The sequence below is a fragment of the Sprattus sprattus genome (genome assembly GCF_963457725.1).
Source record: "Sprattus sprattus genome assembly, chromosome: 8".
NCBI classification, from domain to species: domain Eukaryota; kingdom Metazoa; phylum Chordata; class Actinopteri; order Clupeiformes; family Clupeidae; genus Sprattus; species Sprattus sprattus.
The window spans coordinates 9,316,246-9,334,088 of NC_137927.1; the positions used below are offsets into that span (position 1 = coordinate 9,316,246).

The 17,843-nt window shown below is 44.2% G+C and overlaps 1 protein-coding gene across 1 annotated transcript; it reads right to left on the reverse strand.

Moving 5' to 3' along the window:
* Positions 1-860: 860 nt before the first annotated feature.
* slco3a1b (solute carrier organic anion transporter family member 3A1b) lies at positions 861-15,378 on the reverse strand (the record flags this gene model as incomplete). The annotated part of the gene is made up of 10 exons (XM_080844106.1): positions 15,114-15,378; positions 13,519-13,975; positions 9,448-9,546; positions 8,228-8,482; positions 7,383-7,547; positions 4,314-4,512; positions 3,471-3,606; positions 2,966-3,138; positions 1,692-1,756; positions 861-1,237 (listed from the first exon to the last, which is right to left on the reverse strand). The coding sequence occupies exons 1-10, from the start codon at positions 15,267-15,269 to the stop codon at positions 861-863; spliced, it is 2,082 nt and encodes a 693-aa protein (XP_080700232.1). The 5' UTR covers positions 15,270-15,378.
* Positions 15,379-17,843: the final 2,465 nt, after the last annotated feature.

Consider the following 17,843-nt stretch of genomic DNA (forward strand, 5'->3'; position numbering starts at 1 on the left):
ACTCATGAAAAAATAATTTATACACAAATAAATAATTAACATTGTTTTGGAAAGATGTATACAAATTTCTGTTTGTTTCTTTTTGGCCTAACAGACTTCTATTTTCCCTGGCGAGATGTCATCACGCTGACATGTTAGAGAGAGGAGAAGAAAACAAACTTTTAACCCTTCGGAGAGGGGAGACGGAGAGAGAGCACAGAAGACAATGAACTGGATGCAGAGCTCATCACAGTGGGGCCATTTTTGAAGCCTCTTGTTAGTTTCTGGTGTTAGTCATCTATGTTTCAGACCTTTCATTTAAAGGAAGAAACATCAGTATCATTACTGAAATGACTACCAAAAAAAGCATGCTGAAAATATAAGCACAACATGCATTCTTTTGACAAACAAAGGCAAAGCCTTTGTACCATGGAATTAATGTTATTTTACTGTATGCTCAGTGGCGAGTCACACATTTCTGGATATTATTAGCCTTCTGCAAGAGCATCCAATCCCTCCCTTCATGTCATAAGCCTTGCTGCTCACACTAAAGAGCGGTGGGGTGGATCTTGAGAGGAATGAGGTGGAAAGGGAGAAAGGCTGTGGTGTCTCCTCTCTCTTCCTCTCCCCCAGTCTCCTCATCTTACCTTTCCTTTGCTCCCTCCCTCCTCTTTTCTCCTATGCTAATACCACCTTTCCTTCCTTCCTTCCTTTCTTCCTTCCTTCCTCTACTCCCTGCATCAGTCCGTTTTCTCACACATTTCTCGCACCTTTTCTTCTTTCTTCTCCTTTTTTCTTCTTCTTTTTCTTCTCCACTGCCAGTTTCTCCTCATCGTTTTCTCCTTTTCTCCATTCCTTTTCCTCTTATTTCCTTTTTTCCCCTAGATGACAGACTCCATGTTCTCGTTCCAGTCCTGGTCCTCCAGGTTGTAGATGAACTTGGTGCGGTTGACGGGGTTCTGGGTGATCTCCTTGCCCAGGTTATCGAGGGTGACGTTAGAGGCGAACAGCTGGGTGGGTGTCAGGTAGCCCTCGTTGTTGCGGATGTAGCGGTCGTAGTGTGTGCGCAGGCAGAGCCAGGTGATGGTGTAGAGCACGAAGGCACTGGCCTTGAGCGCGATGGCAAAGCTGACGTACAGGTGGCGGTAAGTGACATTGTCGTAGAGCAGGCAAGCGCCTCGCAGGCCGCACACAGAGCTCCACAGCAAGCAGGTAGAGTCGATCCCGATGCCAAAGATCAGAGGGGGAGGGATGAAGCCTGTGGGGAGGAGGAAGAGAAGAGAGGAGGGGATGCGAGGGATGAAAAGAAGCAGATGATTAGAAAAGAGGTGTAGGGAGAAAGGGAAGAGTGTAAGTGGAGAGAAGATGAGAGGAAATGAGAATTAGATGAGGGGTGAAAAGGGTGATGTGTGGAAAGGAAGTGAAGATAGAAGACAAGGAGTTTTGAGGAGTACAGAGGGGAGGGAAAATGACAGGAGAAATGAGGAGAGATGAAGAGTGAAGGAGAGGATATGAGGAGAGAAGAAGAGTAAAGAGTGAAGGAGAGGAGATGAGGAGAGAAGAAGAGTGTAGAGTGAAGTAGAGGAGAGAAGAAGAGTATAGAGTGAATGAGAGGAGAGATGAAGAGTATCTTTATAACATCACAAGAGCATGTGATATCATCAGCATCATCAGCAACACAGAACATCTCTGGGACACACAGCATCACCTACCAAGTAGCCGTAGCAACAAGAACAGAACTCCAAGGGCATAAGACTTCAGCTCTGGACTCACAGTCCTATGAGACAGGAATAAAGAATAACAAAAGATGTGTCACCACCTCTAAAGCAATAGTGACACCCTACATCAATAGTTGCATACTACACATGACGCACACACACACACACACTCATTAGTATTCTATTCCTACCAGACTTGAGTGGAATAGGCTCTAATGCTCACCTGCAAACACACACACACACACACACACACACACACACACACACACACACACACACACACACACACACACACACACCCTACATCAAAAGTTACAGACTACACATAAGGAGCACACACACACACACTACCTACATCAATAGTTACAGACTACACATGAGGAGAATACACACACACACACACCATACATCAATAGTTACAGACTACACATGAGGAGCACACACACACACACACACCCTACATCAATAGTTACAGACTGCACACGAGGAGCATCACACATGCATGGCACTGACAGCTTCAGCTTTGTGCAATACAACTCACCCTCTCTAGCTATGTCATCAGCACATTCCACACATGCTCATCTGACAGATGCATAAAGGTCAACAGTACCTGATGAAGGTGACTGGTGGGCTTCATGAAGACATCCATAGCAGTGACTGACAGTGATGGACATGGTGCATGTCAGGGACACAACCTGATTAGGAAGATGATGGTGAACTGCACTGATGAATTGATGGTTATGACTAACGGCAGCAATTGTGAAGATGATGTAATTAGTATGAAAATGATAGGTGGATAATTTGTAAAGACGATGGCGTATAACAGGATGAGGAATCGCAATGTAAAGATATGTGGAAGAAGATGATAATGTGAGTGACTATAATGACTACACTGATGATGATGATGATGGTGATGATCATGATGATGTTCATGATGTTCGTACCTGATGGGGATGATAATGCTTGTACCTCATGAGGATGATGATGATGTTCCTGATGTTCGTACCTGATGAAGATGATGATGGCGAGGATGAAGATCATACCTGATGAGGATGATAATTGAGGGTGATTATAATGATGATGAAGATGACTACACTGATGATGATGATGATGATGTTCATGATGTTCGTACTTGATGAGGAGGATGATGATGATGATGTTCGTACCTGATGATGATGATGATGATGATGTTTGTTCATAATGATGATGATGAAGATGATGATGATGTTGATGTCCGTTCCTGATGATGATGATGTTGATGTTCGTACCTGATGAGGATGATAACCGAAGGTGTCTGTGCCATGGCTCCCACCATGCTGCAGCAACACACCACAGCCAGGAAGGTCAGGAAAGCTCTCTGGCAGTCTGCACTCTGGCACTTCCCTGGCAGCGCCGAGCCCACGATGTTGCCACGGGTGATGCACCTGCAGCCCATCAGGTCCTGGAAGACAGACGAAGAAAGGGCTGAGTGGGTGCTGCCATGTGTGGGTGTGTGTGTGTGTGTGTGTGTGTGTGTGTGTGTGTTTTGTGTGTGTGTGTGTGTGTGTGTGTGTGTGTGTGTGTATATTTTTATTGTATATTTCTGTGTATCTATACATTTGTGTACGTATTTGTATTTCAGTACATGTGTGCGTGCGTGTGTGTATCTGTATTTTAGTGTGAGTGTGTAGATCTACATATGAGTCTTATGGATTTACTCTATGTGTGTGTGTGCGCATGCATATTTTGTAGTTGGGGTTGTGTGTGTGTGTGTGTGTGTGTTTTTGTGCTCACTGGTTTGGTGCAGCCGGCGAGGCATGGGGAGAGGTAGGTGACTCCATTGGATCCGCACACTGGGCTGAGTGAGGTGGTGTAGCAGTCACAGCCACTTATGCAGGCTGCGTCAGCCTTCTGCCACGTGCCCAGAGACCTACAAACACACACACACACACACACAAACAAACACACACACACACACACACACACACACACACACACACACACACACACACACACACAAACACACACACACACACACACACACACACACACACACACACACACACAAACACACACACATACATAGATGTTTTTTTTTTGCTTTATAACGATCCGCTGAGACAACTATTACACACACTATAGAATGATAGTCGCAGTCGTAAAACTCTCCACTCCTCAGTAGGGCTCATGAGAAGGGATATGGCTGTCTGACCTTGAATGAATGGCTGTGTGACCTTGAATGCAAACCAGATTCCTCAAAATAACAATCTTCATTCTCCTTAAATTATTCATCTAAGAACTGAGATCAGGACTCCACATGGCCTGGTACCTATAAACAGTGCCTGGCACACCAGGCACATCTAGGTCAGCCTCTTTTTCTACATGTTGGCATGACATTTCTTTGGCATTCCAACTTCCTCCCTACCCTCCCTCTCTTTCATGCAAGCCTACTTTAAGAGAAGGCCTTGAATCTCAGGCCACAGCCGGATGTCATCCTAAACCAAGATCTGAGATTCTCCCCCTAGATTGATCCCTTAATTTGCCACCACAGGTAACACATCAAGCTTTCATTATCAGAAGGCACAGTCTGTGCTCGTGGAAACTTCAGCTGGCAGCAGGACAGGGATGATGACATACTCATTTCCATAGGCAACAGTGACCCCGGCGATAGGCCCCGTGTCACAGCCCAGGAAGAGGAAGGAGACGTAGCAGGCGGTGGATGCCACGTTGACCATCATGGCGAGGCGAATAGCCCCCAGGGCCGACAGGTCCAAGCGCTTCACCAGCAGCCCCCCAAGGAAGATGCCCAGGCACGCACAGGGTATGGCTGTCATGCCTGTGTCACAACAAACAAACAAACAAACAAACAATCACAAGTAAACAAAAACATTTACAACAATTCAGTGCCTTCATGCACAGACAGGATGACTGAAAATAACATTTACTAAAGCACAGTACTCATATTGACCCATGCTCACTGACATGACAAATGCAAACAAATAAATAAACATGGATAAAAAGCAAGTTTGCTTCTAAAGCCCAGGTTTTCTTCTTAATGCCTGCACTTCAAGAACATGGTAAGCCTTTACTAAAGAGCTGAATACACAGACAGTCTGTCACCGTCACACCTGCGCCATCAACAAACATGCTTACTGAAGCTCAATATCCCCGGGTCACAAAAAGGGCGGCTGCTACAAATGACAAATAAACACAAACAAAAACTCACTAAAGCACAATACTCCACCCCCATACACAGAGCAGCTATAATGGATGTGTCACAAAAACAATCATAACAAACATAAAGAATAAACAAATGTCTTAAAGCTCAGTGCACAAACACCACACTAGGGTTTGGGCAAAATCTAGCATTTACACATGTAATATCCGCGTCCACAGGGGAGCACTGCTGAGTTAGATACTGTTGGTCAAGTACACATGTGTCATAGGTGAGTGTTTGTGTGTTTGTTTGTGTGTGTGTGTGTGTGTGTGTGTGTGTGTGTGTGTGTGTGTGTGTGTGTGTGTGTGTGTGTGTGTGTGTGTGTGTGTGTGTGTGTGTGTGTGTGTGGTCCAATACAAAATACAAAATACCCCTCAAATAAATGTATCAAAATAAAATACAAAATACTGTTGCCAGAAAATGTAACAAAATACAATACATGTATTTAGTATTTTTAAAATACAGGAAATACTTTTTCTGAATTTTCAGTTTTCTCACAATTTGGTATAGCAGAACATGCAGGTTTGGGCTATTCAGTGGCGTAACGAAGTAACCACGGGGCCAGATGCAGGCTATTTTGACGGGCCCATGTCAGTGGTTCCGTATCCTTTTTTTCATGTTTGTAACCGCCGCCACAGGGCTCTCATTGCAATCTCTATGGCTTCCGGGAGGGCTATCCCCACCGTGCTTTCGTCATACGTAATTGCAAGGTAAGGACTAGGACGCGATCTGGCACTCCTCGCCTGGGCGAGACGCTCCACTTTGTGAATGAGGCGGGCCTCACCTAGGACGCGATCTGGCACTCTGCGCCGATGAGACTATTATTAAAGATCTTAGCCTACTATAAACGTTGTTGAGACTCTTACTAAAGATCTTACTCATTCTCACAGAGACAAAACAATACATGTCGCCTACTATAAACGTTGTTGAGATTTTTATTAAGTTGAAAGTCGGTAACAAAGCAGAGACAAAGCAATGCAGCTACACATCAAGCAATGTCATTTATTTCCTAAAATACATTTTACGAATCCAACTTACATTACAGATAACGTATAGAAGTTGTACTAGCATTTGTTTTCAAAGTTTATACTTTAATCTACCAAAGTACTCACTGTTTAACAATACAATTTCCACAAGTTACAGATTATCTTTGACAACATTGGCGCCCACATGTGATTGACAACACTGGCGCACACATGTGACATCACACAGATAAATGACCGTGTAGCTATTTGTTTTGTCTCTGTGAGAATGAGTAAGATCTTTAGTGCGAGTCTCAACCATGTTTATAGTAGGCTAAGATCTTTAATAAGAGTCTCATGTGGGCCCGGGCCCCTGCCTCTATGCAATGCGGCTCATTCACAAAGTGGAGCGTCTCGCCCAGGCGCGGAGTGCCAGATCGCGTCCTAGGTGAGGTGCGCCTCATTCACAAAGTGGAGAGTCTCGCCCAGGCGCGGAGTGCCAGATCGCGTCCCGGACCTTAGCTCTAATTGCGTATAAGGACATCACACGGCTTTCATCAAGACACATTGTGTCAAGATGGCTAACGTTCAGTGCAACAACTCGGTTCGCTCTTTGAAAGAACCTCCTTTAAGTCGGTGTACTGAAGATAAATTGACAAGGATCAAGACAGCTTTCTAAGTTTTCGACCACAACCCTGTTTTGTGAAAAAAATTGATTTAACATGAGAGTCAATGAGAGAGATCTGGGGTGATTTCCTTTTCGCCCCAAAAAGGGGCGGGCCATAAGAAGCAACACTTTGACTGGCAAATTGACTGATTCGACAATGACATTCAGAAGCAGATAAGATGGTCTCATGGTAGAATCCGACAGAAAAAAAATCTCCTTCTGCCTAAACACTGGAGAAAGTAATTTGAGTATTTTACTGTAAATACAAAATGACTCCACTCTAAAGTATTTTGTTACAAATTACATTCGATTTTTTATCGGCCCTATCAAATACAAATTACAAAATACTCAAAAGCAAATTAACTAGTATTTCAAATACAAGTAATTGAAATACTGCCCATTTGTGTGTGTGTGTGTGTGTGTGTGTGTGTGTGTGTGTGTGTGTGTGTGTGTGTGTGTGTGTGTGTGTGTGTGTGTGTGTGTGTGTGCGCTTGTGTTAGTGGCATCCGGCAGACATTTGAGGAAATATAAGGACCTTGATCTTCAAAGGACCGGGTAGGACATTTACCCTAACATCAGAATACTGGTTGTTTGCCTTGGAATCCTGACTATCTACTTCAGCTGTAATTCCCTGTCTGAATCCTCCCAAATTCAGGACATCACTGCTAACAGTAACATGTCTGACATGTATGACATAAAGCAGGCATTATCATCCTCTTTCTGTATGCATATTAAGGTATGTCTCTGTAGACAATGGCTGGAATCATCACTTAGAATTACTTCCTGAAAGCGGATTGTCTGGCCTTCCACCCATTGTCTAACGACAGTCTCCACCATCCAAAAAGTTCTTTACGGCTTACCCAGAAGCTGATTGGCTGACGAAGTTGTCAGGTTGAACTGCTGCTCCAGGTACTTCCCCAGAAAAGCAGCGAATCCTGCTACTACGGCTATCTCCATGCACGCAGCCAGAATCACACAGGTGAACACGGGATTGGACAACAGGTGCTTGGTCACCTTGGGAATTACTGAAAAGAGACGGAAAAAGAGAGGAGAGAAAGAATAACGTCTTATTCGTTGCAAATGAGTGAGACCGAGGATGAATGTTCATTTAGGTGTATTTAGAATTAGTGCTAGTTTTAGGAAAATATATGAGTCATTACTTGAGCTGTAAATCAGTCGGCTCATTATGATTGCACTAAAAGTAAAACAATTGAGTGAGTGAGTCAAATTGGTGCATGTTCAACTAATTGCAACTCACTGGGCTCTAACTGAGAACTTGTTCTTGGCATGAGGATTAAAGTTAGGTTGTTTGTTGAGGAAGGACACTAGGGTGGTTTTAACGTTCAGTCCATCTCCCTTGGCCGAACACAAGAGTGATTATTCCCCCCTGCCTGACTCCTTGCAGATTACATTTTTCGTGTAGTTATCATTCCCTTTATTTGTCAATCCTCCCTCCCCTCCCTCTTTCCGTCCTTTCATTCCATCCTGGCCCCTCACCCTGGAAAAAATGTTAAGGAAACAAAGGCAGAATGCAACAAGGACGGAGGGATCAAGGACAGACAAACATGAAAAAATGCGTCACTTTTACAAGATGTCAATTACTTGACAAGCGTGCTACTCGGTGCAGGGCAAATCATATTGATGATGTATTGTGTTTGCCTTTGCTTTTGCGTTTTTCTAGCATAGTCTATGACTTGGCGCTCACTTTGCAGGTGCTGGCAGCAGGTGAGGCCGCTGTTGTGGTTGAGTTGCGCGGCGTGGCCCTCGTACTCCTGAACCAGCTCGGCGGGGAGTATGGCCTGCTGGCTGTCGCTCCCGTTGCTCTCTGGCCCCTCGATCAGCGACTGCGGGAAGCCGAACATGAAGAGCGAGGACAGGAACAGGAAGAAGCCGCAGAGGATGAAGCCGCCCCACCAGGCCCCGATCCAGCGCGGGTCGTCCGGCGTGATGTCCAGTGTACCTGCGCAGAGGAGCAAACACAGGTGAGTTGGTGCCTGAAGCACAGGTGAGCAGAGTTGTTGAATTCTTCTGGGATGAATGGGGATCTCCAAAGCTAAGCACTGCTAGGGTGCATTCAGAACGTTTTCAGGCCCCTTTACTTTTTCCCATTTTGTTACGTTGCGGCCTGATAAAATCGTTCAAATACATTTTTTCTCACATGAAACTACCTTTTAATACCCCATAATGACAAAGCAAAACCAGGATTTTAGACATTTTTGCCAAGTTATTATAAAGGAAAAACTAAAATATCTCCTTGACTTGAAGTATTCAGACTCTTTCCTACGCCACTTGAAATGTAGCTAAGGTGCCTCCCACTTCTCTTGATTATCTAGATGTTTCTACCCCCTCAGTCCACCTGTGGTAAAGTAATTTCATTGGACATGATTCGGTAAGGCACACAGCTGACAATGCCATCTCAGAGTAAAGACCAAGCCATAAGCACGAAATGACTCTCTCCACAGTCAGTGGGGTCCTGGGTTCAGTATCCAGAAACACAAGCTCTGTTCATGTTATGCCCCGACATGACTGTTAGTCACCCCTGGAATCTGCAGCATTGGAACAAAATGTCCACGAATGTATCCATTGAAATAACAGTTGCTATTGGATCATGCTTCGTTTGAAACAGACAAAACCAGTATAACTGATATCTGTGTCATTGTCTGTGACCCATTCATAAAGAAACTAAAGAGCTGTCCGTCGGTACAAACTGCTGAGTCACTCTCCATTCACTGGCTGCTGAGGTGACTTCAGAGGGAATATGTGCACTTTATTTCATGTTTGTGCTGCTTTTAAACAATCTCAATTTGCCTCTAATTTTTCGTGCATGTGTAATTTCTTTCTTCATTTTATTTTAATTATTTTTTTTTTATCACGCGTAGAGAGTTCAGTGATTAGCATGACCCCTGCCCTGTGATGGCTACTCACTGGCATCTATGAAGACGGCGTCCACATAGAACTTAGTACAGAAGGAGCCAAGGATAAACCCACACGCAGGCCCAAACACCAGCGTGGAGAAGAGGATACCTGTAACACCCACACAGAAACACACACAGATGGCATAGCATGAGGTACTGACATTCCAGGAAAAATAAGGATTTTGGTCTTAATAAATTCAAAAATCACCACACAGAAATCACAGTGGCAGGATTATTTTTCATGCAAATATTTTAACCAAACACCCCCCTAATTTTGTGTTGTGAAAGCCTCATGGTGTGTCATATGCCTGATGGAAAATAAGTACACATGTACAAGGAACAGTGAGCTGCAAACAGCAGGTAGTAAATTTAAATAGAGGCAGAATTATACGGTAAAAGACTATATTGTAGATGTAATGTTAAGTTAAGTTGTGTGTGTGTGTGTGTGTGTGTGTGTGTGTGTGTGTGTGTGTGTGTGTGTGTGTGTGTGTGTGTGTGTGTGTGTGTGTGTGTGTGTGTCTGTGTCTGTGTCTGTGTCTGTCTGTCTGAGTGCATGAGTGTGCCTTTGTATATGCTGACATATAAGGCCATGTGTAATAAACCTCTGATTTTCTTGTGTGTGTGTGAGTGTGTATGTGTGAGTGTGTGTGGGTATTTAATAAACGTTTTTGTCCACTCCAAGGACACAGCAGGAAAAACAAGTGCTTTATGTGTAGGTCTAAAACTGGTGCACTGTTGGATGGAAACCAAGTCCCCTAGAAGTCTATAATTAATAACATAATCAAGTCCCTTAGAAGTCTATAATTAATAACATTTTTTTTTACAAAAAAGCTCTGGAATGATTACATTTCTGGTTAGAATGTTCAGTACATCGGATCATATTTTTATTTTCAAAGACGCAGCGCTATCTCTTGCTTTTACAGACTACCATTGCCGTGAACTCGATCTTCTATGGAGGGTTCAACATAAAACCACAATCATTTCTCTTTCTCCTCTCTACTCTCCCACTGTACTCCAGCGCCATGCAGAAAGGACACGCTGGCACTGCTAAGAGTTCCAATGAAGGAACAACCGCACACTCTAAAACACCACATTCCTTTGTCTCCAGACAATCTAAAACACCACATTCCTTTGTCTCCAGACAATCTAAAACACCACAATCCTTTGTTTCCAGACACTCTAAAACACCACAATCTTTGTCTCCAGACACTCTAAAACACCACAATCCTTTGTCTCCAGACACTCTAAAACACCACAATCTTTGTCTCCAGACACTCTAAAACACCACAATCCTTTGTCTCTTAAGCCTGAGGTCTGAGGTGAAGGATCTTTAAAAATGGTGTTTGTCCTTTCCCAGCAAAATGAGCATAGTCTGCATTTGTATTGCAAAAGTACAGTCCAGGGATGCACCAGTCCTTCAGCTGTAAAATGAAAAAATTATAGCCTTCGGGAGACACCTAACCTGGGTCAGAATATAACAATGCAATCCTTTCAATACTGCCAATTTTAGCCAAGCCATATCAAAACCATTCTTCAAAGGGCTATGGCTTCAAAACCCAAGCCAAATCTTAATCATTCAGTGACACAGCACACCTCCAAACCTGATATGAAATGAACATATAGTTGAGCTTGTATGTTGTTTTTAAATATGTGTCAGTGGATTCACCACTATTCTGAAATGTATTTTTGTGTGAGGATGTAACCCTAACCTAGTCCGAATAACAACCTTATGAGGCAGAGCTCAGCTTTAAACCTCAGCACAATACAACCTCAACTCTGTTTTTGACAAGCAAAACCTCTCAAAAGAATAACAGTAAAACAGCGGAATACAAGTAAAACCGGTAACATGAACCGCGCTAGCACGCAGTACAGTTTGAACGTTTCCAAATGTAAGATGGCTGGAGGCGTACGAGCTCCATCCCAGCCTGAGCCTCAGCAGTGGTGCTGCAGGTCTTTGTGTAAAGTGATGAGTGGACACATCTGTGGCTGCTGCCGCTGCTGCTGAGGGAAGCTGGCCCTCCTCATGATTTATGATGAGGTTGTTTAGGATGAACGAGGGGTCACTCGCCTTTGAGTACACAGGCACACACCAATGCACACACATACACAAGCACACACACACCCGCACTCACACATACACATACACACACACACACATGCCGCATACACACCCGTGTAAACACACACACACACACACACACACAGCTCATCGGACATGCTTCTGACACAGACATGTTACATGCAACCACATGCCTTGACAAACACACACATACACATAAATCTCTCTCTGATGGCCTTTGTGTGTGATGTACAGTAAGTGCGGTCTGTGTATCTGGATCTGTGTGTGATGAGATTGGAGGAGAATGGGAGATAATGGTGTCGCTGCAGCAACAAGGCTTCTCCATCCAGAAAGCTCAGCAGAGATCTTATCACATCCCTTTCTATCACACTCATGTAGGCATACACACACACACACACACACACACACACACACACACACACACACACACACACACACACACACACACACATTTACTCGTGCACACAGACACAGACACACTTACTCACAGGCACTTCACACACTGACACACAGGCATTTGCACACACACACACTTACTCACCGGCTCATCTAAAACACACAACAGCACACACACTACTCATAGGCACTTAAGTTCACACACACACACACACACACACACACACACACACACACACACACACACACACACACACACACACACACAATTCACGCCTCATCCTTGTGTCAGTCCCACATATACATACACTCAGATACGCTCTTGTTCACTCAAATCAACGGCACGCATACGCACAGCCACATACACACAAACGCACACACACAAAACACACACACACAATCTCTATCTCTCTTTCTTTCTCTCAGGCCTAACTCTCTGCTCCTTCAGTGAGCACACCCATCAGAAGTTGACATTTCTAGAGAGAGAAACTACACATATTTATGCATGCACGTGACCGTTCGTTGTCTATATGAATTTGTATTTAGATGTACTGTAATATTTTGACTGTTTAAGTCAAAGCTGAGTTTCTGTGTAAGAATGAGAATACAAACTGTCTCCTGAAATTTTATATCAAGAATGATTAGAATCCCATCCTAACACAAAATAATAGTTAGCTTCAGAAATCAGTTGCAGTGTCTCTCTCAAAAAAATGTGTCTTTATCAAGGAACGCAGAGTTCATGCATGTCCGCCATCTCACACACATACACACACACACACACACACACACACACACACACACACACACACACACACACACACACACACACACACACACACACACACACACACACACACTCACACACACTCATACATTGTGTTTTCAGTTCTCCTTTCTCCTAACTTTCCCTCAGGCCAACATGGATGCGCAGTCCTGCTGACCTATCAGTACCCACAATCCTCAGCACTCCTGCAGCCGTAACACATCCCAGCAACTCCTCTATCTATCTATCTATCTATCTTTCTCTATCTGTCTATCTATCCCTATATACTCTTTATCTATCTATCTATCTATCTATCTATCTATATTTTGGTCTATCTATCTATCAATCTATCAACCTATCAATATATCAATCTATCAATATATCTATCTCTCTTTCCTGTCTCTCTCCCTATCTTTTTTACTCAACTTTTTTCTCGTCTCATCTTCCCATGTTCACTTCCCTTTTTATTGTTTACTCTGTCCCTCTTCTTTTCTCTCCCTGTCCATCTCTCCATCTTTTTACTCCCTGTCCCTTTACAGGTCTCTTCCTTTCCTGTTCTCCCTCTCTCTTTCTCTTTCACTCTCTTTACCCAGGGTGGATTTAAATGGCACTGAGGCCCAGGGGTATAGCCAAGCAGCCAGTGCACATCAGCATCATCAATGTGCGCGCACTCACTCACACACACACACACACACACACACAGAGCATAGACCCATATAATGTGTGTATGCATATCTAAAACATATGCTGTGTTCTTTTCTCACACCTTTTTTTCTGTCACGTCAGTGTACACATCTGTACACAAACACATGCGTATACACACAAACACGTATATATTGTACCTATGTACAAAGATGAATCCTCTCTCCTGACGTGGTCATCGATGTAGGACACCCCTAGAGGCTGAACAGGTGTGGCTCCGATGCCCAGTAACACCTGGGCCCCGATTAGCAGCAGGTACATCATGTTGGTGTTGGACCTGTCCCCGCACAGGAAGCCGGGGTCAGTGGTCCCCCGCGAGCTGTTGACACACAAGTCCCTGCCTTCCCCAACAGGCCGCCAGTCGCCACTCTCGTACTCGTACTGGTGCGTCAGGAACTCCGGGAGTGCCGAAAGCAGCGCCCCTAGCGCCATGACAATACCGCCGCAACCAATCAGGCGCGGACGGTGGGCCCGCGCCCCAAAGTAGCTGACAAAGAGGATGAGGGCCAGGTTGCCGACCTCGAAGCTGCTGGCGAGGACGCCCACATCTGCACTCTTCAAGTTAAAGCGGCGCTCCAGGGTTGTCAGCACACTCACCTAAGACAACCGGGGGGAGGGGGGGGGGGGTTTGAAGAAAAGAGAAAATCAGGGGAAGAAATAAGAAAAGAGAGGGAAAGAAGGCAGAAAACAGGCAGAGTTAAAGAGAGGGGCGTAAGGAAACAGCCAGAGCACAAACTTACTGACAGATCCCCCTCCATCTGTGACGCCCTGTTAGCTGGCATTCACTTCACGTGTGGAGAAAAGTATTATTTCTTTCAATCGATTCTTAAATAATATACCGGAAATATACCATTTCCTTTTCCACCTGTTTTATATTGTTTTGAATATTATATTGTATCCATTGTTTATTATGGAATATGAGCCAGGTTGTCTGAAAAGGCATGATATTGTGTCGGATTGATAAATGATTAGTCTCGTTTCATCTTCTCTTCCTAGAGGCCTCCTCTCACAGTCCACCACTGTTTTTTTTTTCTCCTTGAGAGTATGATGTAAGCTTGGCCCTGATTTTTTTTACAGCATTCCTACTGATTCGGCATATTTGGATAATAATAAAACAGGCTAAATCAATCAGAACATACATTGTTTGCGGATTCTGAAAATATGTAGCCTATTTAAGGTAGGCAGTAGCCTAAATCTGAGATGCAACAAGCACCGGCTACCGCAGCCGGCAGGTCTCGCAGGAGGCGACTAAACGACTATGAAAGAAATTTAAGCCATAGACGTGTGTCTCGCTGTACTGATCTGCAAACAACCCCTCCAATGATGATCTGGCTCATTTACCCAGTGTGTAACGGTCCCTGTAAACTGCGTTAAGAGCAACCAAGGACACAAAACAAGAAGCGGGCGCATTGTCCCCGTGCGGCAGGTGCAGGACAGTTCTATGGTAAACGCACGAGCCAGTGTGTGTGGTGATGTAACTGCAAATGCTGCTCTCGTGTGAAGCATGTTATTGGCCGATCAAAGGGATCTGAGAAGTCAAGGTGAACCTTGAAGCCCCAGGAGACATACTGGTCTCACAATCGATTTACAGAATGTGTTTTACCACGTTTACATTATCCTAGCTGATGCGAAGTCAGCCTAAATGTAAAATGTGCAAATTCTCGCCAACAACAAACGTAATTGAAGAAGCTCACCCGGGGTCAGGCTGGTAAGCTACCTCATGACCGTAACTTACCAGATATGCACCGACGGTACCCTGGGCCAGCATCAGCGCGCATTCTGACACCAGGAAGATTTTGATGTTGGAGAAACATGACGTCTTTTTCTGACACTCGTCTGTCTCGATGTCTCCCGGGGACCCTTCAGCGCATATCGGGCTTTTCACCTGCATCCTGAGATAGCGGTGCTCTCGCCGGCTGCGGTTTGCAGCAGGAGACGGGATCAGTCCGGCCAGAAGGTGATCATTGAGATCTCAGAGCTAGGTTACAACACAAACCAAACGCAACGTGTATACACCAACATGGACCAACCGTTTATTTTAATCTCCGTAGCGTCCAAGCAACCAATGCGACATCCAATAAAGGCAAGCGAGAACAATAAGCGATCAGAGGGTTTATTCGAGGTGATGTATCCAGCAGCCTCGTCAGCCTCTAATATTAGCAAGTTCAGCTACGCATTTAAGGAAGAAAAATGGAAGATCCAAGGAGAAACGCCAGCATAGAACGTGGATATATTTGACCATCAGCAACTGTGACACTGACATTTCAGAAGACTCCCGCAGCGGTGCATTTCATCCATCGACAGGGATCCTTCAACGCGCATAACATTAATCCGACAGGTCTGATCGAGATTTCAGCCGCTCTGTCCATACGTGGGCACCGGGATCCGTACAGACGCGGACCTTACTATCGAGTCGCGCAGCCTGCACCAAATACTGACCCCCCTCCCCCTAGACCCCCCCCCCTCTCTCTATCCACAGGTTAAGATGAGGCAGAGATTCTATTACATTAAGGCGCAAACATAGGCTATAGAACATTTTTGTCGGCCTATCACATTTATCAATGCGAATAACATAGATAGATGCAAGATGTATAGACACAGTAGATAGATAGATAGATAGATAGATAGATAGATAGATATACTGCCTGAACACCACGATTGTCTGTGAAGTAAGCAATGATAGGTTTGTTATGAAAAGACAGTGCCAACACACACACACAAACACTGATGCACTTGGTTTGTAGACAAATAGGCAGTATATGACAGATATATTCAGTTACATGCAGAGACAGTCAAGGGAGGATAACACACACAATCACACACTCAGAAATACACATCTGTCAAAACGTGTTGCCCAAACCCCTAACAGTGATTCACACACATGCCTGTGTGAGTGTACACAGACACACACATGCAAACACATATTCCTGGGGTCAAGCTGAATGTTGGGCTGCTGGGACAAGTGTTATTTTGGGAAGCGTGTCAACGGGGCTGACCTAAAATAACTCCTCACTCCACAAACATGAGAGAAGCACACCAGTGCCACTGGTCCTCAGCAGCCCAAGGCCACAGCAGACAGCAGACAGCAGACAGCAGGAGTGAGTTAACACTACCCTCGAGGTGCAGCGCTTAAACATTATTGCCGCGAGCCGCCTGGAAATAGGGTTCACGTTAAAAACAGTTGTCGTGTATACAAATGTTTTTTTTTCTTTCTTTTTGGGCTTTTTATTCCTTTATTTGGAAAGGACAGTGAAGTTGTATGATAGAAAGCGAGGCGGAAAAAGGACTGGGAAACGACATCAGGCCAGACTTGAACCTGTGTCCCCTCAGCAATGAAGCCCGTGAAATGAGGAGCTTATGGGCTTGTGCCACAGTGCGCCCCATTTACAAATTTTCAGCATGAGGTAGTTATAAATTAGATTTGGGTTTATTCATCAACTAGTTTAATTTAGTTGTTGTTGCTAATCCCAACCAGAGAAAGTAAAGAGGAGATAAAGGACAAACGCAAAGCGTTTCATCAAACACAAAACACCTGCTTCTCAGGATACCTGATATATGATTTATCTGTGATGTGAAGCGGTGTGACGTGACACGTGACTGGTGTGTATTGGGCTTCTACTGCTAGACGTGACCTCAGATCATCAACATGCTTACAGTGCAAAGATCATGCTCATTTCAACAGCATGTGTGCAGTTGACAGGGAGTTAAACCCCATGACTTTGAGTGCCCCACGAAATTCATAATTTCTGCATTAAAAATAGAGTCTATTTAAGGAAACAATAATTAACGAAGTTATTAGCAAATTCACAATATTAGTAGCCTAATAGACAATAAACAGTAAATACAATAAATACATAACACAAAATAAAAGTAATAATTACACATACATACAGTATACCTCAACAAATGTGCATGCATTACACATTACATTACATGGACCTGTTTTGTGTCATCCCACACTGTAGTGGATAAACACCTACAAAATATACTTTTAACAATAACAATCTGTATGAACAATAAACAATCTGTATGATTTTCCTGTCATTACTCTTTTCATTAGTCTTGTGCAGAACTATTTATTTATTTATGTATTTATTTACATATTTATTACACAGAATACAACTGCTGGGCGTTTTGAAATGGGCTGATAGTTTCAGGGGTGAATGAGTTCAGGGGAACGCTCCTTTTGAGGGCTCACCCTTGCTGATAACACAGAGGTGTTCAGTTCCCGAGATCATGCAATGAGCGCTGTAGTCCTAGGACTGGCTGCGTGCATTTGTGTGTGTGTGTGTGTGTGTGTGTGTGTGTGTGTGTGTGTGTGTGTGTGTGTGTGTGTGTGTGTGTGTGTGTGTGTGTGTGTGTGTGTGTGTGGGTGTGGGTGTGTGTGTGTGTGAGTGAGTGAGTGAGTGTGAGTGTAAAGGATTTTAGGATGAACAATATATCAGACAGTGCAAGTGTGTGTGTG